At 39.3% G+C, this 23261-nt stretch overlaps 1 protein-coding gene across 1 annotated transcript in view; it reads right to left on the bottom strand.

The window, feature by feature from the left end:
• kcnk3a (potassium channel, subfamily K, member 3a) overlaps window positions 1-19687 on the bottom strand; it is a 46480-nt gene extending 26793 nt beyond the window's left edge. Inside the window, exon 1 of the mRNA XM_080882053.1 lies at window positions 19344-19687. Coding sequence (XP_080738179.1) covers window positions 19344-19626 — 283 coding nt within the window. The 5' untranslated portion in view covers window positions 19627-19687. The remainder of the gene's footprint in view (window positions 1-19343) is intronic.
• Window positions 19688-23261: the final 3574 nt, after the last annotated feature.

Raw genomic sequence — 23261 nt, 5'->3', positions numbered from 1 at the left:
AATTGAATTTGTAGCCTGTGGGGACTCCTGCTAGAACTCACCAATTAAAAATAGTCAACAACAACAAATCTTTATTTTTAAGGTCCCTTAAAATAATGAACGTGTAGCTTGGTTGAAAATATGCCGTAGAGCTAATATCTGATTTTGTAAAAACCATCTTGCAGATGTGTGTATCCAGGCTTGTTTTTACGTGACAGATGTGGGAATGAAAAGGGAACATTTGCTTGTAATGTGCTTGAGAGTTGGCAGACATGCTCTTTGCGATGCATTTTTAATCCAAATCTATGGTTACAATTGCATCAGATAATTTTTGTCCTTGAATTTAACCATGTGACAGAGACAATAAACATAACATCCATCCATTTTTTTCTGTGTGCCCATTACATAATTTATGAATGAGTGTCCCTTTTGAGCGACATGACAGTAGATTTAAAGGTGCAGAGAGCAGCCACCACAGAGTTCTGGCATTTCAAACCAAACAAGCTGCATCTTTCCCTCCCTTTGTATTTCATTAACAGCTAGAAAGGTTATATTAATTGAAGACAATAACATCAGCTCAGCTTTTGCCACCACTTTCCCATCATCGTCTTCTTTCAGCTGCTTCCATCATAGATCTCCACAGCAGATCATCTGCCTACATCTCATCCTAACCCGAGCAACATCCTCTGTTACACATACCCTCCACATGTCCTCCTTCACTACATCCATGAACCTACTATCTTGCCTCACTGACCTTTTTCTCCTGACTGCTCAACCTGAGCTGTTCCTCTGATGTGCTCATTTCAAGTCTTGTCCTGTCTTCTTATTAAGGTGCCAATATACTCACAAATGTTCGCTTCGCTCACCACTGCAACCTCGATCTCACAGTCACTTGTATTTATACCCGCTGCTGCGGTATTCTCCTGAACAATAGGTATCGCCACTCAGACAATATTGCCGCATAAGCGCTGACACACTAAGAGAAGTCGTCAAAATCGGAAGCCAAGACTTTGTCAAGTGTTATTTGCAAAGTTTGTGCTGGAATATAATTAAAATGGTGTTAAAAAACCAACACAATCATACACTTGTGTCTTCAATGCGATGCGGCAGATTAAAAAAATGGAGCGGTGCTTGGGTTGCTCTCTGGAGCTCAATAAATTCCAGCGTGGTACCGTGACAGGATGCCACCTGCACAACAAGTCCAGTCAAGAAATAACGTTCTGACTTTAACCAAATAGAACACTTTTGGGATGAATTAGAGCAGAGACTTTCTTGTTCAACATCAGTATCTGACCTCATCTCACAAATGTGCTTTTGGAAGAATGTTCAAAAATTCCCATAAACACACTGCTAAACCTTGTGGAAAACTTTCCCACAAAAGTTGAAGCTGATGTAGCTGTAAAGGCTGGGCCAACATCGTATTAAACCTTATGGATTAAGAATGGGAAAGGGTGGAGCGCCCACTCCGGGCCGGGGATGAGTTCCTGCCCCAAGTGGAGGAGTTCAAGTATCTCAGGGTCTTGTTCGCGAGTGATGGGAGAAGGGAGCCGGAGATCAACAGACGGATTGTTGCTGCGGCCGCAGTGATGCGGACACTGCACCAACCCGTCGTGGTGAAGAGGGAGCTGAGCGCAAAAGCGAAGCTCTCAATTTACCGGTCGATCTACGTCCCTAACCTCACCTATGGCCACGAGCTGTGGGTAGTGACCAAAAGAACGAGATCGCGGATAGAAGCGGCGGAAATGAGTTTCCTCCAAAGGGTAGCTGGCCTCTCCCTTAGAGATAGGGTGAGAAGTTCAGCCATCCGGGAGGGGCTCGGAGTAGAGCCGCTGCTGCTCCACATCGAAAGGAGCCAGTTGAGGTGGTTCGGGCATCTGACAAGGATGCCTCCTTGGCGCCTCCTGGGTGAGGTGTTCCGGACATGTCCCACCTGGAGGAGACCCCGGGGCAGACCCAGGACACGCTGGAGAGATTATATCTCTCGGATGGCCTGGGAATGCCGAGGTGTTCCCCCGGATAAGCTAGAGGAGGTGGCTGGGGAGAGGGAGGTCTGGGCTTCTCTGCTTAGACTGCTTAGGCTGCTGCCCCCGCAACCCGGCCCCGGATAGAGCGGAAAACGATGGATGGATGGATGGATGGATGGATGGATGGATGGATGGATGGATGGATGGATGGACGTTACTCAAGTACACCCAAATACTTTTGGCAATATAGTGTATTTTAAACTTATCTATTTTCACTACCTCTACTCCTTGTGACTGTTATGCCCGTATCCCTCTCATTCACATATATGCGTTTATTTCTACTAACTTTCAATCTTCTCTCCAGATCATACCTTCACCTCTCCAGATTCTCTTCTACCAGCTCCCTGCTTATCATTACTTTCAGGTTGCAAGGTTAAAATTTAATTCTTGAGCAAACCATCATCATATGTATTTACGGCTGTTTTGCTGCGCTCCTCTGCTCTTTGTTTAACTGTGCATGGCTCCCAGGCCTCTAGATTAACCTAAGTTTTGTGGCTAGATGAGGGGAGTGGATGGATTAGAGCAGGGCTGGGGAACTCCAGGCATCAAGGGCCGGTGTCCTGCAGGTTTTAGATCTCACCCTGGGTCAACACACCTGAATCAAATGATTAGCAGGCCTCTGAAGAACTTCAAGACATGTTGATGAGGTCATTTAGCCATTTAAATCAGCTGTGTTGGATCAAGTACACATCTAAAACCTGCAGGACACCAGCCCTTGAGGTCTGGAGTTGCCCCACCCCTGGTTGAGAGTAAATTTTGTCACTGGTTTACCGCCAGTACATCCTGTCCTAAGCATTCAACTACTCTCTCTGTCCCATGTACTTTTTGTTTGAACTCTATTTCTTGGTTTACTTATACAGCATACGTAAGTCTACAAACTAACTGCATCACCAATTTGCTGATTATGTATCTCATTTCTTTTGTTCTTAAATACATTTGTTTTTCTTATAAGTCTTCTACAATCTCCATATTTTGCCCTTCGCTTATAGCTTTTAGTAGCTCGGATGGAGAAACAAAAGGCAGTGGAACAGCTGCAGAGACAGAGCTACATGAAAAGATTTCATATAAATGAGGTAAATGACACGAATAAAATACTGTTTTTGTTCTTTTTTTATATTGCAATCTAAACTCTCTTGGCTGGAGCCTTTCATCAAGCGTTCAGTTTTATGTTCACACTTTTTATAAACAGGCTCAAACTGAGAGACTTATGTGAATAAACCTGGCATGATGTTGTGGATAACTATAAACACAAAGGGAGTACGAATTCATTCTCTGCTAAAGACCCCATTACCCCGCTTTATTTTTTAATACCCAATAGATCTGTGCTGCCATATTAAAATTTTAAATCTCACTTATAGAATCATTAAGAGAAGGGTAGCAGAGCAAATAAAAAAATCTGAAGTTTAAACTGCCCAAATGGCACAAATTATGCTACCAGAACATAGCAGATTTGTCCTACAAGTAATCTTTATGAAGTCTATATAACTGCACAGATACCTAGAAATGCAGATTCTTTCAACAGTATGCAGTGTGCATCCATCTCTATGTCATGTAAGGACCGTTATCATGTTCTGGCAGAAGCGATGAGTGAGTGTGGTTGCAGCTAGTTCAGACATGTCTGTTATACCACCTGGAAATATGTGACTGAACGTTTTAATGGCTTTCGGACATCAGTGATTACGAAAACAAAAAATCCACAAACTTCGATGACCAGAACAGACAAAGTTGAGACAGGCTGAGATGTCCCAAAAGTAAAAATGTATAAACAGCTGTCTGTTGTATAGAAAGTAAACCACAGAGATGTCTTCTTGGCTGAAATGATTGCATTCAGTTACAGAAGTTAGAGAAGCAGAGGCATCTTATCACATTGTGCTACAACCTAAAACCAAATCAATCGGTCAAATAAAACCAGCCCAGCTGGGTGGGTGGGGGGCACACTGTAATACACACATTTTGCCTCTACTGTACATTGCATACCCAGTCAGAAAAACAAAGAGGTGTAATATTCACAGCATTATTGCCAGCATTGCACCTGGAGTTACGACCCAACTGTCTGCACAAGTTCCCAATACCTTTCCTTTTCAGGTCACGAGAAGAGAAACACGGCGAACGCAGCCCAGTGACAGTTTTAACAAGCAGTCAGTCTGCTCTGTGCAGAGATTCACACATCTCATCTTCCAACAGCAGCCTTGTCTTTTATAACGAAAAAAAGACAAGTTCTTAATACTGTCATTAAGTAACATGAAAGACCAAAAGACAAAAAAATGAATTGGTCCAGCTGACAAACACAGACTGTGTATTCAAAGCCTGATGTATCTTGTTCCTAGAAGTCATTATGGTCTGTAATTGAATTCAAACATTGGCAAAACCAGAGTTATTATAGTTTTATAGTTCCTAATTACTTTTTATTCTTATGTTGTTTTGACTTTCAGTTTTGTTTTTAGTTCAGTTTAGTTTCTGTGGTTTGAAATGATTTCGTTTCGTTCTAGTTTTTATTGATTTCACCGTTAGCTTTCCTTTCCTTAATTATTCTAATATGGAGAGTATTTGTCAGGGGTATATTTAAGACATTCAGAGGAAATATTATAACACAAATGCATCACTTTTTGAAGACAGCTGACTCGCAGGAACACAGATATATGTTTTCAATAAACAGATGCGCCATGGGCCTGACCAGAGGTTGGGATAACAAATCTGACAAAGACTAAAGTGCTGTTGTGTCCTTCAGCTTAATGAAAGCCTAGAAACCAGGTGATGTGTTGTGGACAATGAATTTGATATGAAATTTAAGAAACTGTGATACACTGAGTCTAAGACAGTGAAGTGCAGAGGAGGCAGCACACGTGCTAAGCACACCTGGCTATGGGAAGGTGTTTAGCTCAAACTTCCTGCGTACAGCTAGTAGTTGGGTTTGACTGAGGTCAGATGGCATTCTTACCATAAACAAACTGCTTTGGAGTGTCTCTGGAATCTCAAAATAGTCTTGGTGCAGTTGTTTTGATCCTCACCCGATTATTACGTTCAGAACCACATGGAGGCTCTGATAAATCACAGTTTGATTTAAACTAATTAAACACAAATTTCTGCTTATAGTTCTCATTTTAATTTCATGTGTATTTGAAGATATATGGTACATACACATGCCCACTTTTGCTCTATCCCGCAATGGTAAAGAATCTGACCCTGAATTCAGAGCAAATCTGGATCAAGACTGACTCCAGGCATTTAGCCTGATTTAGACTTCTGCAGGAAATCCATATTATATTTTACAACATAAGTCGAAACACTTTTTAACCCTACGCTGTTACCTTCCATGCCATTTAGTCATTGTAGCTTGCGTGGACCCGATGTATAGTTAGAGTTCTGAGAAGGTACAGATCTGACTACGTGGAAGATTAAAGCATAAGGTTGGAGGGTTTTCCGGTGACATCCTAAGTTATAATGTAGATTTCCCCACAAAGGTCTGAGTTAGGCTTTTCTCATGTCCCTGACTTTAAGAAACAAAAAAACAGACAAACTAAAATAAATCACATTCCCAACAGAGTTAATTAGCAAATCTAACAACAATATTTTACATTTAGAATTTATTTTAAAAACTGTCACAGACAAACAGTATAATCCCACAAATTCTTTCCAATGCACCCTGAAATATTTCTTTACATTGTTACAGTGTTGAGTTGTAATACATATTTAGTGTCTGATGAAGCTAGGACACATCTCAGTTAATCTCAAATTTCCAATGGAAGGATTAGGACATTAATCGAGCAGCAGTGCCCATCGCTCACTAAAAGCTCTGGGTTGTGAAAGAGGCTCATAATTCAATATTGCAGGATATGAGATTATAGGCATTCTTACATTTGGAGAAAAAACACAGGAAAGAGTTCATATTTCTGATCAAATAAACCATAACACAGCCAGTTTACCCCAATATAGAAAAGATTTCATGCTGTATCCTGTATATTTATACTCTGGAACAGAATCAGTGGGAGATCTCACTACTGTGTACTATTTTATTTGGTTAAACTCCAGCCAGCTCCTGCTGGGATATAAAGTCTAAAAAATACAATGTCATGTTTTGTTTAGAGAGTCAGGCAAGTACTCAACTTTCCATAGAGGCAGTGGAGCATAAAGCAGACGCACAATAGGTAAACATTGGCTGGTCATGTGAACGAAGCAGCAGCAACAGCAATGAGAGTGACTTCTATCAACTTTCTCAGACCTAACTCCTTCAGATCCAAACCAGCAACAACCTGCCTCAGCCAGTAACAGCTGCGCATCTTTCAGTATTTATGCACTTAGTTTGTGCCTGTGGTTGAGTGTAAAGGTTTGCATCTTCATTACTAATGCAAAGAACATACAGTGCTGTATTTTTAATTTGAAACATTGAAATTTAGATGCAAAATGTCTTGTAAAAGTTCGTTTATGTGGCGTGCTGCCATCATAATTAAAAAGCTGGTTACTTGCTTAACCCAATTCATAACAGAGAAAGTTTGGCCAACTTTCAAACACTTTGACTAAAATTTCTGAATATTTCGTATTTAATTTAAAGTTACATCAGCCAATAATATCGCGAAGGCAGAAAAGAGATCTTTGACTGACAACTGATTGTTGGTTTACCTTTAATAGTAAAGAAGTCAGCTAACAGTCAAACAGACCTACAGTCATATGAAACAGAAGAGAGTATATAGAGCCGAGTGAAAACTTACTGTGACCACAGGAATTAAGTGGGCAAGTAGCAGACAGGTGCTGCGAATCAGATGCAGTTAATAACCTTTATAAAGGCAGAAGTTTTGCGGACTTTGCTGGTATCAGCAGTCCACTCTTCCCAGGAGTGGACTGCTGTAAATTCACCCCAAGGTCTTACTTTACAAAGCTCAGAGACTCTTCAACAACTCCACAAGCTACATCTCAGACTCCACGGGCAGTTAGCATTTTAAATGTTTAAGTTCATAACAGCACAATTAGAAAAAGACTCAACAAGTACGGCTTGTTTGGAAGGATTGCCTCTCTGAAAAGAACATGGCAACACATCTTAAGTTTCCAAAGTCTCATCTAAACAAATCACAGTACTTCTGGAAAAAGGTCCTTTAGACAGACCAAGCCAAAGTGGAGATAGTTGGCCATAATGCACAGCATCACATGTTGGGAAAACCAAACATAGCATAGCAGCCACAGGACCAGGGCACCTTGCAGTCATTGAAGGAACCACAAACTCCTCTGTATACCAAAGTATTCAAGAGTCAAAAAGGCCATCTTTCGCGCAGCCAAAACTTAGCCAGTAGTGAGTCATGGAAAATCAGAATGATCCCGAACACAACAGCAAATGTACAAGAGAATGGCTAAAAACAGAAAAGAAGCAATAGATTTTGCAATATCATTAGCCCAAGTCAAAGAATTCGACCTGACTGAAATTCTGTAGTGTGACCTTAAGAGCACTGTGCATAAAAAACTAGCCACAAACCTCAATGAGCTGAAGCAGTCTTGTGAAGAAGAGTGGGTCAAAACACATATGTGCAAGAAGCCCCTGTGAGCCAAAGGGCTCAGGCTTCAGGCTCCTCTAAAACGCATATATTATATTATATATAATATATATGTATGTATTCCTATTATGGATTTCAGGCACATGGCTGAGGAACACAGTCCTTTCTGTAAGCACAGAAGCCCCACCCACATCCTGCTTAAATGTTTTGTTTGAAAGGGTGACAAATCAGAAGAAGGTTGGCTTAGAATGAGAACAGGTTAAACAGTTTGTTACAAACAGATGCTGAACAGCGCTTGACTGTACTCCAGTAGAGTCCACAAATAAAAAACATGGAACTGAAAATGAGTAGAAAGTGTGCACTTTAATCTGCAGAATGTTAGGACAGATTTGCTTTAAACATGGATGCAAAATACACTATCATAAATTACAGGGCGAATTTTGGGGAAAAGTCACATGGTAACGCAAAGAACAACATGAAATCATTGAAACGGAATTATAAATACCAGCCCGCCACTCTGGCTTCTAAAAGCTTTCCATCCAAACAATGGGTGGCATCAGATGTAAACCAAAAGAACACCAACTCTGTGGGAGTTCAGACAATTCATCACTTCCACCAGCACATGACAAAAGGGAAAACATTACATTCATCTCTATTTAGAAAACCTGTTTGGGAAGCTACCCCTTTACTTATAACCGTGTAATTGCAGATAATTAGCAGCGACCACAAAGTGAAGTCAAGCTTTATGTTATTATAGCTCACAATTGTTTGCGGCTTCCTGAGGAAAAACATCGATCATTACCATAAGTCCATTATAGATCAATACAACAATATTTAGCATCACCACAAGGAGACGAGGGGATTTAAAAGGAGCTATCTCTCTTTCAGTGGGATTTTTATGTGCATTGCAGTATGTCACATGAGCTCGGCATTAGTGAGCCACATCCGCTCAATGAGATACTACAGTTTCTAATCATATGTTCATACTAAGACTACTGGAAGTATGAGTCTGGGAGTATATTACATAACTTTGCTTGACTGGAAGTGAGAGTAAAATGTATTTTTCAGCTAAACTCACTGTTCACAGTGATTGGGACTTTACGGAGGCATCAGAACATGGCCAATTAAGATAATAGAGATTATTTAACTGATTTTGCTTGAAACAAACTGGAAAACAAAGACGCATCAGGTGGGAGGACTCAAAAGTTGACATTATATCAATTTGAAAACCTACACAGAGGCTTCTATGTAATATTTCTCCTTTTTTGATGATGTCTCCCTCAGTGACCCCATCATCTGCATTAACCAGTGTGCCTTATTCAGCTGTCTTCCTTTCCAGATTTGTGATCTGCTTGTAACCTCAGTGACACAGAGCTGGACGAATAAAACAAAGAAAGCTTAGTCATCCGTTCAACTCTTCAGGCTTTCAAAGACGACCCTGTGAACACACTGTCTGACTGACTCTCAGTCTAATCATTTGTTTTATTACTAACATGCATATACACACTTTTTGCTGTGATCTTTATGGCTTGGAACTGGTATGTGCTATGGAAACACACTGGTATTATGTCACTCCTGTAAAAATGAGAAGTGGAAAGGGTTGTCTTTTTTTTTCAAGGTGTATGTCACATTACATCCAAGTGTGTCTGCATGATAGGTTTGGAGGGCAGAGCCCAACATTCAGAGTGCAACACTGGGTTATGTAAGGTAATTTGTTCTGTTTGGGGGACCTTCTGTAGAAGCACAGAAGAGTTAAAGTTACCTTATCCCCGAAACCTCCGAAAAGATAGCAGCTGTTCCCCAGCAGCATCGGGATCAGTTCACCGCTAATTCAATTAAACTGTAAACTAAAACCACTCTGGTTGATTATAACTATTCTTTCTTTATTTGCTGTAAATGAGTTTTATAATATTTGACTATTTTTCATTTGAAAACTGTGTTTCGGGAGTTCTCATTATAAGAGCAACGTTGATATTTTGAAATAATAAAAAAAACAAGGATTCATTAAAAATCATTTATGTATCAACAGCATTAAAAATAATTCAAGTGTTAATATGGAATACAGCTGTCATCTTACGTCTCTTCTTCCCCTTAATTTAGAGAAAACACATGATCTTGATTAGTTATTAATAAAGTGCAAAGCGACCTGAAGGATGAAAAAGGCTGCAAACCAAAATAAAGCTTGTTCCCTTTTTAATGTGATTAAAAAAGGATTTCTTGAATCTGATTAGACACGTGACTTGTCACAGAAGACTGTGTGCTCTACATGTTTATTGTGTTTTTGTCAAGCATTCAGTTTGTGCATATAAATCCATATGAAAATGAATTTTGCATAAATTTTGACACTTAAAATAAATTCTTTATTTTGTCATTGAGTTATTTTGTTAGTTTGTCATGGGCATCTGGTAAATTGGTAAATCATACATTCTTATATAGTTCTATACTGTGTATTGTGTATTTTGTTGTACAGTTATTTTATTTTCAACTTATATATTTTATCTTATTCTTTCCCAGTTAAATTTACCCTTCATTCTAATTTGTGTTGTACAGTTATTTCATTTTTAACCTTAATTTTTTATATTTTATTCCTTCCTAGTTAAATTTACCCTTTTTAATTTTTCATATTTATTTCCTATCTTATTCATAACCTTTTCCTTTTTTTTTCGTTAGGTCACGAGCAGTTGTCTAAGCATTTCACTGCATATCGTACTGTGTATGACTGTGTACGTGACAAATAAAATTTGAATTTGAATTTGAATTTGAATTTGAATTGGTGCGACATGCACATGTGCTAGAAAAGCATAGCGGATACTCATCTTGTGCATATTTGTCATTAAGTTATTACTCATAATTCATCCTATTTTTAATTGCACAAACCATTTTCTATGGTTGCCATCTACAGCAGCTGCTCGGCCCATGCCATGAAGCTCCTGATGCACAGTTTTTGTGCTGATGTTAATGCCAAAGGAGGTCGGAAACTCATGTCTGATATGGAAGAAATTTCACAAACTGACTTGTTGCACTGGTGGCATCCTATTACAGTACTACACTGGAAGTTAGTTGTTGTTTAGAATGAGCGTTTCTTTCACAAATGTTCGTAAAGAAAGCCTGCATGGTGTTGGATGTTATACTGTACATCTGCTGCAGCAGGACTGCCTGAATTTTGTCTATGTCTAAGTCTGCAGGTATGTGCAGATGCAGGCCAGGAATTTCTATGACTTGGTTTAGTTGACATGGGTAAAAATTGTGGCCAGTGAAAACACCAGAAGGGTGTAATGTGGCAACTACCGTATAGCCTCCCTCACACTCATACAGTATGCATCTTTACTCTTATTTTTCTCCCCCCATAAACGTTGTTTCTTTCATGATATCATTAGCTCACATACTAACTTCATTAAGTACGTGAGGTAGATGAAGTCATTAATGACTATAGAATAAAGTATGAATGAAATGTATGACTAAATGTGGCCTGTATTCTAAAGCACTTTTAGTGGGCAGTAAGACTACAAAAGCACTATATAAATGCTAGTGCGTCATAACGTAAAGCCAGCAGAGGAAGCAGAAACCCACACTCAGGGCCACTGAGGGAAAACACTAATGCATATGTGCAGTTTGCTGCACAAGCAAACCTCAAAGCTGGAAACTTTTTGGGCTCCAGGCGAACAATTTTCATTCAAGCAAGCAGACACCATTTTTAGTATCCAGTTCTCCTTAATTCATCCATGAGTGGCACCCACAGAGAGTTTGGACCTTAAGGAGCTTGCATAACACTAGTGGACGGAGATATGCATCCAGTTTTCTATTCTCATATTGATGTTTTAGGAATTCAGTTAAAACTTTCACTACAAAATGAGTGGGAACTGCACATGTCAAACACTAAGATGGGATCACATCGGCCATAACACCAATGACTTTTTGAGTCATTAGCCTTGCAGATGGTACAATCATTTTTTTTAAGTTGTAGGTATTTGTGCGCCTCATGTAGGCAGGCTCCAGCCACTGTCACTGAATAAGAAAACCGGAAGAAAACAGGTGGAAAATGATTTCTTGGTAACACCTCTGGACTGAAACGTGGAGTAAAATTCAAAATTAACAAAAAAATTTGTTTTAAAGTTTACTATTTGTCAAACAAAAATAAATAAATAAATACATAAATAATTGTTTTTATCTTTGCTGATGTCTTTTCACTTGTCTCTTCACCTTCTTTTATCTTCCCAGAGCCGACACTTTCTCCGCTCTCCTCTGAGAAGAGCTGAAGTATTCGTCTCGGTGCGCCCACGAGGAACATCCACTGAGAGTTACGTTCTTTGTGCACTCAACCACTTACTGCACTAACCTCTTAAGCTGACTGAATAATAATGGTGATTCTAATGTAAGTAATTAATTGCATTAATAATTCAACACGTGCCCTCGTGCGTAATTATGCAACAGCTAAAAGACGGGTTCGTGCCTGCTGCCAAATCAAACTGCTGCCAGCAATGGAGATAGAGAAATGATCCGATATTTTATTCAGTTCCAGCCCACATATAGAAACATTAGAGTCATTGACCCAGAGAGGATTTGCTGAGCACGCCTGCTCATTTTAAGCAGCAGCATACGTCACATGCATACACTAATGTGCTTACGCACTTGGTAACTGCCCAGCACATCAAGAACTGATGTACTGCTGGTGACAGAGTAACTAAACCAGCGCTGGAAGGGCTTTCAGCACTGTGATCCAAGCCACTTTTAATGTGATGGCAGAGTATGTCCTGCAAACAAACTAGGGGATTCTCCTTAACACTCCAAGGCTTTATCTTGGGATTATAATGACTAGTAGAGACAGCATGTCCCGCACACATTTGGATTCAGTTTCTTTCTCCTCAGAAGATTAAAGATTTAAAGAATACAGATGATGATGTGTCTCTATTGAGACAATGAGCTCACGTCTACTGAATCAACAATAGGCAAACAGCCAAATGATCTTTATACAAGAACTATTTAACAAGAGGTGATTCACTGTCATAAAAGTCCAAGCAAAACATGCTCTTTTTTTTTTTGAAGTAATGGTTTTCTAACTATAAACATGTGGGTTTAGATCCTATTCAAAAGAAAAATGTTTTTATGAGCCCAAAGCGAAGGTTAATGACATCAGGGGTTAGATATTAGATGATCCTGAGGAAAAGAGATGCTTATTTTTTTATTAGTTTTTTTCCTCTTTTGAAATATTGAATTTTCTGCTGAAAATGCAAAATAAAAACTAACTTTTTGCATCATTCACCTAAATAATACAGTTGCAGAAAATAGTTTGCAGACCGAAGTGGACATAGCCCAATGAAAGACATGAAAAGAAAATACAGATGTTGATTTTGGGGGGTCTTTTTAACTATTTTTGAGATAGGACAGTGGAGATTCAAACCTAGCCTTACGGTGTATGGGTTGCCTGCTTGACCAAGTGAGTCATAGCAGTACAACCAAGGTTTTGGTTTTTTATTTTATTTTATTTTTTTGAGGTACATGATATGATATTACACATGTGGGAGGAAAAAAACTTCAATCAACAAGAATTTGAAGTTGAAATGGTTTTTATTTATTCATTTTCAATTAGCTCGTTCATGCATTTTTCTTCTGTCCTGCATATTTTTTTCTTCTCTTTCCAGTTATGTTTTCCTCATTCTAGTGAGTGATCTACTGAAGAGTGTGCTTTTAATGAGAGTATTACATCTGTAAGAACCAGCTCCATAACTCACAGTGAGGTCTGCGGTTTATTCAGAGTTACTGGGACATGTTCCTGTTGAATTTTCCGTCTTTTATGAGACTTTTTGCATGATTATATCACCTCAGAAAATTGTAGTTATTTATATGATGGTGTTGGAGAGAGGAAGCAGCAACTGCAAAGAAAGATTTCTTCCACTGATTGCTGATTAAATTCAGGCTTATGAGAAGGCTTGAGCTTGTCCAAGCTGTCATTGGGTCAGAGACGGCACACCATTATAGGACATGTTTTAGAAAAGGCTTGTTTCTTTTTCTTTTAGGTGGTCCAAGTGTTTAAGACAGCTAATCTAAATATATTGTAATAATTATTTTATGAACATATAAAACAACATTTTTCTTTTCAGTATGTAGTTAAAGAGTGGCTAGAGAAAAGTTATTGTTATTGGTGAATTAACAATACCGTTAATCTCTATAAAGTCATGCACGTGAATATGTAGGTAGGAGACAAGATTTTAAAGGACAGGAAGTAGAGGTAAAAGAAGCCTTGCAGTTTGCCTGTAGCTCCACTTCCACTGACCAGTCACTTTTATGCAGGCTTTAGGTGGATGTAACTGAACAAGAAGGTGAAAAAATGCAGTTTTGTAATGCATCTTGGATGTAATCTAATTACAATTTAGCCTTGTATTATCCATTCATTCTCTTCCACTTATCCTTATCAGGGTCTATCCCAGCTGTCATGGGGCAAACTCCACACAGAAAGGCCCCAGTTAAACCCAGTCCACGCCACTATGCTATCCAGCTTTGCGTTAGCTTTTGTGAAGCTGTCTGGATTTATAAACACTGACTGGTGCAAAGAGCAGCATGACTACTTCCTGCAATGAAAGCCCTTAAAGCTGGGCCTGATGCGTTTCCAGGCTGTGATGTCACCAAGGTGTTGCTAGTGTTAGGGTTGTTAAAACAAAGGGGAAAAAAGTCTCATTTCAATTGTAGGTTTGTCTTGACACTCAGAACTGCATTAAATTAAAATGCACCAGCTTGTTTTATAGTGTTAAAAAGGAATTGTGGTAAATAATGTTGATCAGTTGGTTAATATTTAGTTTGCATGAAAATATTAGATCTTTGTAAAGCTACAAATTTACAAAAACAAAATCTTCTAAAACTTAAAAAAATTGCAGCTTAATGGTATTTTGTGCACCTATAAACATTATTTGGGAAGTTATTATAAAGTTTATTATGGTGTTTCAAAGACCATATAAGTAGGGGTGAGGTGCCAGTGATGTCACAAAATCTGAACCTAGTGATGGGTCAGATGCGTCCTGTTTTACTCACAGCTCTGTCTGTTCAGCTGTGTGGTCAGTTGATTTTTTGTTTACTTTTGCTGTCTTTTTTACCACGACCAGTCACAGCAAAGTACCTACCTGGACCTGGTTTTGCTGGAGATTTCTTTCTGTTAAAAGGTATTTTTTCATTCCCACTGTCGCCTGGTGTTTGCTCAAAGTGGGTTGTCTGATTGTTGGGTTTTCTCTCTATTATTGTAGGAGAACTATCTTACAGAATGAAGTGCCTTGATGCGACTGCTGTTGTGGTTCGGTGCCAGATGATTTCATTTCTGTTCCATTTAGACACTACAACATCCTGATTAGGCTGATTAAAAGATTGTAGTTTGCAGAAATTGGTCTCTGTCTGTTGTTGTGCATCACAGGACCAGTGTTGAAGAACATCTTGTGCATCTGCGATGTGAGCAGCTTTCACTGTATATGTGACACCAAATGTGATTTCTATCAAACATCCAAAAACATCAATGTTGAGAAAAGTTACTTGAAATTTCGATTCAGCGCTGCCAATCAGTAATCTACGTGAATGATGTCATTTCCTTGGTACCTGGAAGCTGAAGCCCTCAGCTACAAATGCTACAGCTAAGCTACCAGTATTATAGCCAGTCATGAATGCACAAGTTGCTGAGTATTTTCAGCGGGGCTTCACAAATAATGAAATCCTTGTGTTATTAGCTGAATCACATGGTGTTACTATCAGCAAATGTACTCTTGAAAGGGCCAACTTGTTGCGATCTGGTTTTGAGTGTGCATTCCTCTGCACCATACCCTGCCGGGTTACAGGAAAATGACATCATTCACGTAGATTACTGATTGGCAGAGCTAACTCGAAATTTCTAGTTACTTTTCTCAAAATTTTTAATTAGTAAGTCAAAATTTCGAGTTATGGATACTTTTATTTTTGTGGCGGAAATGGCCTTCCATACAACACTAATAGAAAAATTCTTAGTTTTTTATTTTTGCTTTTTAAATGTGTTTTTCAAACTTGTGAGAACAATAAATATCATTTGTTTTCTTTCTGCAGAATTCTGTCTGGATTCAGTGAAAGTCAATTCAGTGAATGTGTGAGCGTAATTCCGGGGAACCAACCGTTTAATTTGGCTTGTGTAATCATACAGTGATATCATATTGCTTGTTACACAAAGACTTCTATAGTGTAAGTCAACATATTATATGATGGCCATCTGCCCACGACTGCTTCTCATGACCTCCAATTGTATGCCCCTGTCCTTCTTTCTGTTATGTAACAGTCCTCTGCCTGGTAGAGTTCAAGGTTTGCCCTGTGGTGTGGCAGTGATAAGAAGTTCACCCCTGGTGTGAGGATACAGGGAAGATGACTCTGTTTCAGATCCCCGCGAACCCCCACATTTTATAATACTCAGTTCGAAATCGTGCAGAGGCGCTCCCCAGGTGGCATTTAGAGAGCATTTTCTTGCCCAAAGCTCATTTATTTTTTAGGTGTATCCCACATTGATTCCATATTACTCCCACAGTTGGGTTAGTAAATATACACCCCAACCTCTTCCTTCCCTTTTCTCTTTTAGAAAACGATGTGTGCTTACTGGCTGTAGCTTCTCCTGCCTTTGTCAGTTACATGGATCGGCCAAAACATTAAAACCACCTGTCTAATACTGTGCAATTCCCCCTTGTGATGCTAAATCATGGCTTGGATGTAGGACCTTGAAGAGTGTTCTGACTGTAGGGCCTTTTTTTCCTGAAGGTCAGGGTGGGAACTTAATGTACTGGGCTTTTAAAGGTGTATCTCACAGACGAGTCAATTACTCAAAGTCTTTGAAATGTTTTTAAGTCATTTGGGGTATTTAGCACAACATTACATTGTATCAAGATGATCCCTGTTATTACCTTCTCCTTTCAGTGATTTTAATATTGTGGCTCATTGATTTATCTTAAATTATCATTATGGCTTGCAGGGACTGATTCTGTCATGTGCTAGCTGGCAGTTGACATGGAAAATTCCCCATTTTATTCTTGATACTGAGCTGTTTGCACATCATACTGAGCTCTGAGGCCTCATTCTGAAAATGACTTTAATTATAGATTCAAAGAATAAGCGAGGAATTAAGAGGTTCTTGTCTATTTTTACGCTTCAGCTTAACAAATTAGGCGTTCCACTCTCATATCCTGAAGCAATATTTGGACTTTGCTATAAGCCACGGCTGCGTGATATTATGTGTACAGTACAGTGTCCGTACTGTTGATTTCATGTGCCAGGAGTCCAGTGGAACAGCGAGGCTCTGGTGTTGTCATTAATACTTAATGGCAGACTGAAACGCCAATCACTGTATTTGTAGCAGCCTCGAGGCTCGCAATTACAGAATGCAGTTACAGCCACCCGGGGGCTGGGGTAGTGTGCAATTAGTTGCCTGCATCTGATAGGGTTACAAGTCACAGATCAATAGTCATTGCTGCCCCGGCCACTAAATACAGGAGGAAGACTCAGATAGGAGATGAAGATAAGAACAGCTTCTGACAGATAAGGACAATGTGATGTAGGGAGACAGTGAAGCCTTTTTAAAAAATGTATAGAAATAAATGAGGTGGTGTAATCTATAAAAATATGACTTTATGAGCAAACAATCTGAATTTGCCACTTTCGCTGTCTAGTAACAGAGGTAGCTTATCTGTTTAAGAACTATGGTTTATGACTTATATTGGATATGGTTTTTGAATTATTAGTATCTAATGAAACATTTTATTGGTATATATTAATATGCAAACCATTTTTTACTATGGTAGTACAATTGTTTTTCTTAATTGCAAAATGTGCAGTTTTAAAACAGCCTTTAAGTGCACGCATGGTTCACACAGAAGCTAATCAATTGCTCCATTACTTCTGCTATTTCAGTATGTCAGGGAAAAGCATTAAGTCTGTGAACAGTGGACTGTTTAAAGACTCTTTGAAAATTCAGGCAATATCAAAAAAGATCAACAATTTGTTGCACAGTGCTTTAACTTTTCTAAATATTTAACTTATTTAACATTCGCTGCTTTTTATCATTGTTTTATGTCTCTACCAAATCACTGGGGAAGTATGTGACTCATCAGCTGCTAAATGACCTACCATAGTCATCCACAAGTTACTAACTGTGTGTTTTATGGCGTGAATTATGTGGGGAAACCAGCATTTTCTCACTTTCCCCCTTGTACAGAGGATATTTTGTCTGAACTGACAACCTGGAAATCCAGACTTTGTAGAGTGATTGTGATTGTATGCAACTTCCACCTCGACTTTTCTCTCCTGTAAAAGATGTCATTGTGATCTCAATGGGAATTCAATCATTCTCAATGGGTATAATTGCATTTTAAAGAACCTACACTGAGTAGAGCTACCTGTTGCAGCCGTAATCTACTGTATAGACAGATTTACAGTGAAGGATGTGCTAAAGCTGCAGGGAGCTGCAAATTTGGTGATAATTCTCTGTATTTGCATCAATACCACCCCTCCTTTCACTCTGATGCACTTTCTCATGGCTATTTTGAGCATAATGATAAAACAAATGGTTATAACTCTTTTAAAAGCAAAATGAGCTGATGTAAACCTGGCCTCAGATCACAAGACAATTTGATTCATTACAGTAATTAAAGTTGTTTTTTTTTAGTTCCATTTTTCTGATATGATGTCAGACTGAGTAAAGCACGGAGAGTGCTATGGAGGAAAATGAGTAAAGCTGACCTCCAGTGAAACCACTAAAGCAAACAGGCTAATTTTCAAGCCTGATAAAAATTCAGTAAAGAGCTGCCAGGCTTGTGGTGTTGTCCTTGGACCCTTCGGAACAGGAGAAATGCATTTGAGCACAAATGAAGACAAAAGAATGTCCCAATAATGCAGAGCTTTTCAGTATTCATCACAAATTCACTGGCTGAAGTTTTAAATCCTTCATATTGTGTCTCAACATGTACAGAGAGATTTTCAGATTTTTGAAGCTCATGTCTAATGACAAAGTTGTGAGCAAAAGAATTCTTTGGCGAGAAGTTTGCACTTAACGTTTACGCACTCATTGGCTTCAAATCTGACTTTTAAATGATCCTCTATAATGCTGGAACTCAAAATAAATGTGGCCACTTCCAGCTGATGTAACATCCAAAGCTTGCTTTCCCAGTGAGCTCTAACCTGACTTTTTGGTTACTTTTTTGTTTTTGTTTTTTTGATTCAGGCACAGCACTCCTACGTTACCTTTGGTATTTCCTGACAGCAGAAGTTTTCCAAATGTTCTCCCACCTTCCTCACACACGTATTCATAAGGACTGGTGATATTGAGGCACAACTCTCGGATGAGCCTGCCCCTCAGTAGTCTTCCAGAAATGTAGCAATCACATTAAGTATATTTCCCTAACTATGAATAAAACAAATATAAATTATTTAAACCCTTATGGTTAAAGACACCCCCCCACCCCACCCCCCACACACACACACATGCTACCTTCATATACTCTTAAAATACTCGGTTTTCATGTCTCCTGGCAGATTTGGCTGTATCTATTTTATTATAAACCTGTTGCATTGATATGTTTTTAAATAACATGATATTTTATGCTCTGTTTCTTTCATCTGTGCTATCACTGATTAGACCAGGACATTGTGCAGTGATCATATTTTAATGTGATCAGCAGTGTTGGACAAAAATTACTTAAATCGGGGTACCTCCTCCCTCATATTCAATCGCGTTTTGTCTTTATACTCCCAATAATCTAAAACTGTGCTCCACAGGTTTATTTGATAGTCGAGACGAATTTTCTTCGTTTTGTGCAATAACCGAGAGTCAAACTAAAGTCCGAGTTTCCGCAGAGTATCTAAGAAGTTGCTCTCTTACCTATTGTCGTGATCACAGTGATGGCGAAGTAAAAGGAGCCGGCGAATTTCCACTGCATGCCGGCTTTGTGCGGCTTCAGCTGCAGCACCACTTTTTCCAGCTCGTCAAAGTCCTCCGAGGACAAGTTGAATGTCTGGAGCAGCTCCCCTTTCTTCAGGTGCAGCTCCATCCTCTGGGTCGTCTCCTCCTGAGATTCCAGGGCGTCGAAGATCGCGGCTCCCACGAGCAGGTAGGTGAAGGTGCAGATGATGAGGGCGAGGGTCCTCACGTTTTGCCTCTTCATGGTGGTGTGGTGTGTGTTAGGGGGACAGGCGGAGTGTCAGAGCGGGTCTTGAGGACGGGGAACTCGGCTGGCTCATGGCTGTGCTGCTCTGACGGAGCAGAGGAGCTCTCTGATTACTTTATGAGCCGAGGAGCTGTTCATTCAGCACCACGCCTCCCTCACCCACCAACCCACCCCCCTCCACGCATCCATCCCACCTCTCTCTCACACACACTCTCTCTCCGACTGCATGAATCCCATTTTAATTCTCCTTATGAAATACTGTGGACTCACTGAGAAACTGAGAACACTGTGCCCCAATGCTACAAAAAAAAAACAAAAACGTCAGCCTTTAATGAAGCACAGCGAAAAAATGTATGCCCACATTAGGGAAAAAGAAATGGAGGATAAATAATCTCACTTTAAAAAAGTATTTAAGGTATTTAAGTTACAAGAAAAAAAACGTTACATGCGAACCAAGAAAAAAGGAAAAACGAAAAAAAACTTGATTTTGACTATTTAATTTTTCCTTTTACTTTGTTTATCATAAAAAAATATAAATAACCCAAGACATCCACATGCAAAATGTTTTTACAGGATTTACAGGCACTAGTAGAGAGGTGAAGAGTTTACTTCTCACTAAAGAAAAACCTCTTATAGAAAATAATTTTTAATGAGATACAAATGAAATGTAAAAAAAATGCTACTTAACAATCAATAACAGTTTGGAAATATTTAGAGAATTATCTGTTTGCCTTGTGGAGCCAGAGGAGACGAGTGTTAGGGGGGGATCTGTGACAGAAGGACAGCAGCGAGAGTGAAAGGAAAGGTTTACAAGATGGACGTGAGACCTGCTATGATGTGTAGTTTGGAAGTAGTGGCACCGACACAAAGACAGGAGGCAGCGCTGAAGATACTAAGATTTTAGGTGGGAGTGACTAGGAATGACAAGATTAGAAATGAACATACCAGGGGGACAGCTCAGGTCAAACGGATTAGAGACGAAGTTAGAGAGGCAGGCCTAAGGTGGCTTGGTCATGCACAGTTGAGGGATGATGGAAATATTGGACAAAGGGTGTTTAAGATGAAGCTGCAAAAAAAGGAGGAAAAGAGGAAAACCACAGAGAAGGTTCATGGATGTAGTAAAGGAGGACATGCAGAGCATTGGCTGGACAGAGGATGTTTGGGATAGGGTGAATGAATAACTCAGGCAACTTCTAAAGAGAGCAGCTAAAAGAAGAAATGTATAGTATGATCTATTACCTGATTTACTATAAATCTGAAAATCTCTCTGTACATGCTGAAATCTAACCACAAAAGCATATATGAAGGATTTAAAACGTCAGCCAGTGAATTTGTGATGAATACTGAAAAGCTCTGCATTGGCTTGAGATGAGTTTGTTTATTTGCACTTTCACCTTAAATGTGACAGAGAGGAATACGCAAACACAGCCTCAGGAGCCACAAGCTAGTGTACTCCTTGTGCCAGTTCCAAGTCCTGATCAAAAATCAACATGCTGATCCATCCACTGGCGCAACCAATTGGGAAATACCAGAGAAGCTGAAAGTACCATATAATGATCTTTAAACAATGTGGGTTTTGTTACCTAAAGCAACCCCTTACCCCTGCAAAACTTTTAGGATACAAGTCATAGTATCCTCTGAACATGAACAAAAAGAGTGTCGTTTTATTTTATTGTTTTTATTTTTAAAACCTCTGCTTGGCTGGTTTAGGCCAAAAGTAAAAGGGAAGTTATCTTTATTGCATAAAACAATAAAGAACTAATTATATCTTGTGCACTTGTAGCAGCATGCTGTGCACTCATTGCAACGTATCGCCTCTCTCTCTGTTTTTGTAATCTTGCAAGTACTCTGCTTCCAGGTTTCATAGCTACACTAACTATTCATGGAAAAAATACAGATTATAAAAGCAGTACTTCAGTGCCAACATCTTTTTGCCTGTCTCCTTGCTAATTATGTCACTCTAAAAAGTAACCAAGAAATGGTATATCTCACTGGACCCACATACCTGAAGGCTGCTGCAGAGGCCTGGCTTAAAATATTGTATGTAAAACTACTCCACTACATTTTTTAAAGGGGGGGGGATATTAAAGTTGTGTAGAAACTTAAATTTTAAGCCGGCAAGATTTAAAAAGGGGGAACCATGGAGAGCATTAAAAAAAATCCAAGCTGTTTTCTTCACCAAACTTTTTTTTTTTGTTCAGTTTTCAGCTTTGATGAACACGTATCACAATTGTATCGTCTATTACCTGAATTATACAGGCAGTAATGATCAGGTTCATTAATAATGGACAATAATTGTTAGTTTAGCCATATAATGAAGTTCCACGCTCAAACTACAATTTGAAAAAAAAACTTCAATTCCAGAAAAAAGACATCGGACATAGAAACATAGTGCAGCCCATTTTCTTTTAAGATGGAATCAGGTGAATTCCTGACAGACTACAGCTGCTTTTGGTGACTACTGACCTACTTCAGCAGAGCAGCTGGGGGTTTAAAAAAAACAAACAAACTTTTTCATTCACATTCACTGCTGGGAGCTGTGAGATGGTTTTATTGCATCAAGGATTCATGTCCATCTATAACCGATGCTTTCAACATGACTCACCAGAACATTTCCACAGTATCCAGCTGTTTCTTCGGCTCCAATAAAGACTCAAAAGTCTGCTCTTTGACCCCAGCTTTTCCCAGCTCGCCAAGGCAAAACCAGAAGCTGCTCCTCAGAGTTTTCAGCATTACTGAAATATTCCATGTTTAGACTGAGGGGTAATTTAGCCGCAAGAGGTGTGCGAGAAGTAAATAATGTTTAAGCTGAGACAGAAATCATGACGGCAATAACGCAAACACAAACGGACAAAATGTCAAGTGAAAAGTCCACTTGGGCCAAACTTGATGACCTCCAGAGTCACTGGTTTCCAGTAAGTGGTTCTCTGACAGGTTGTACGTCAGCGGGAGATGCAGCCACTGTTTAGGGATATCGAGCAATCTTGATAATGCTCATTTTTACTTACAAATTACTGTACTGCACGTCGCTGCCTCAAATAAATGTTTTAACACAGGAACACAGACATACCGAGCAAGAGGAATAGCTTTTTTTTCTCAGGGAACAAAGTGGTTGTATTTCTTCTGATTTTTAGCTATATAAAGCCTATTTCTGTGTGAATGTGAGACTAGTTGTTAACTCCCCAGTGAGCCATTTCTGAGAAATAACACACAGCATGTCAGGAACTCGAGGACCTTTCTGTATCTCTAACTTTATCTCTGCCAGCCTGTGACAGACCATGACATCTGTACTGCACGTCGCTGCCTCGATTACTGACTGATAGATTCTGGCCAATCTTAAGTTCCACACCGTGAGCCAGGCTAAAAATAGCTCTGGCTTCAATAAACAGGTCAGTCAAGTCAACCGTGACTGAGCCTGAATAAATCCTCCCTTCACAAACCGAAGTGCTGCCTCAGCCGATCAATACGTCAATTAATCCATGACACTTTGATCAAACCTGTGACTTTTTATTTTAAATAATGCTCTTTGAAAGGTAGAGACTCATTACCTGATTAAAAGTACCTGCACTTTAACAGAATAAGTAAATATATATATATTTTTTGTGAATAGCAATGCTTTATATTATTGTATT

Source organism: Rhamphochromis sp. 'chilingali' (genome assembly GCF_963969265.1).
Source record: "Rhamphochromis sp. 'chilingali' genome assembly, chromosome: 5".
Lineage (NCBI taxonomy): Eukaryota > Metazoa > Chordata > Actinopteri > Cichliformes > Cichlidae > Rhamphochromis > Rhamphochromis sp. 'chilingali'.
This window is presented reverse-complemented; position numbering and strand designations above follow the sequence as displayed.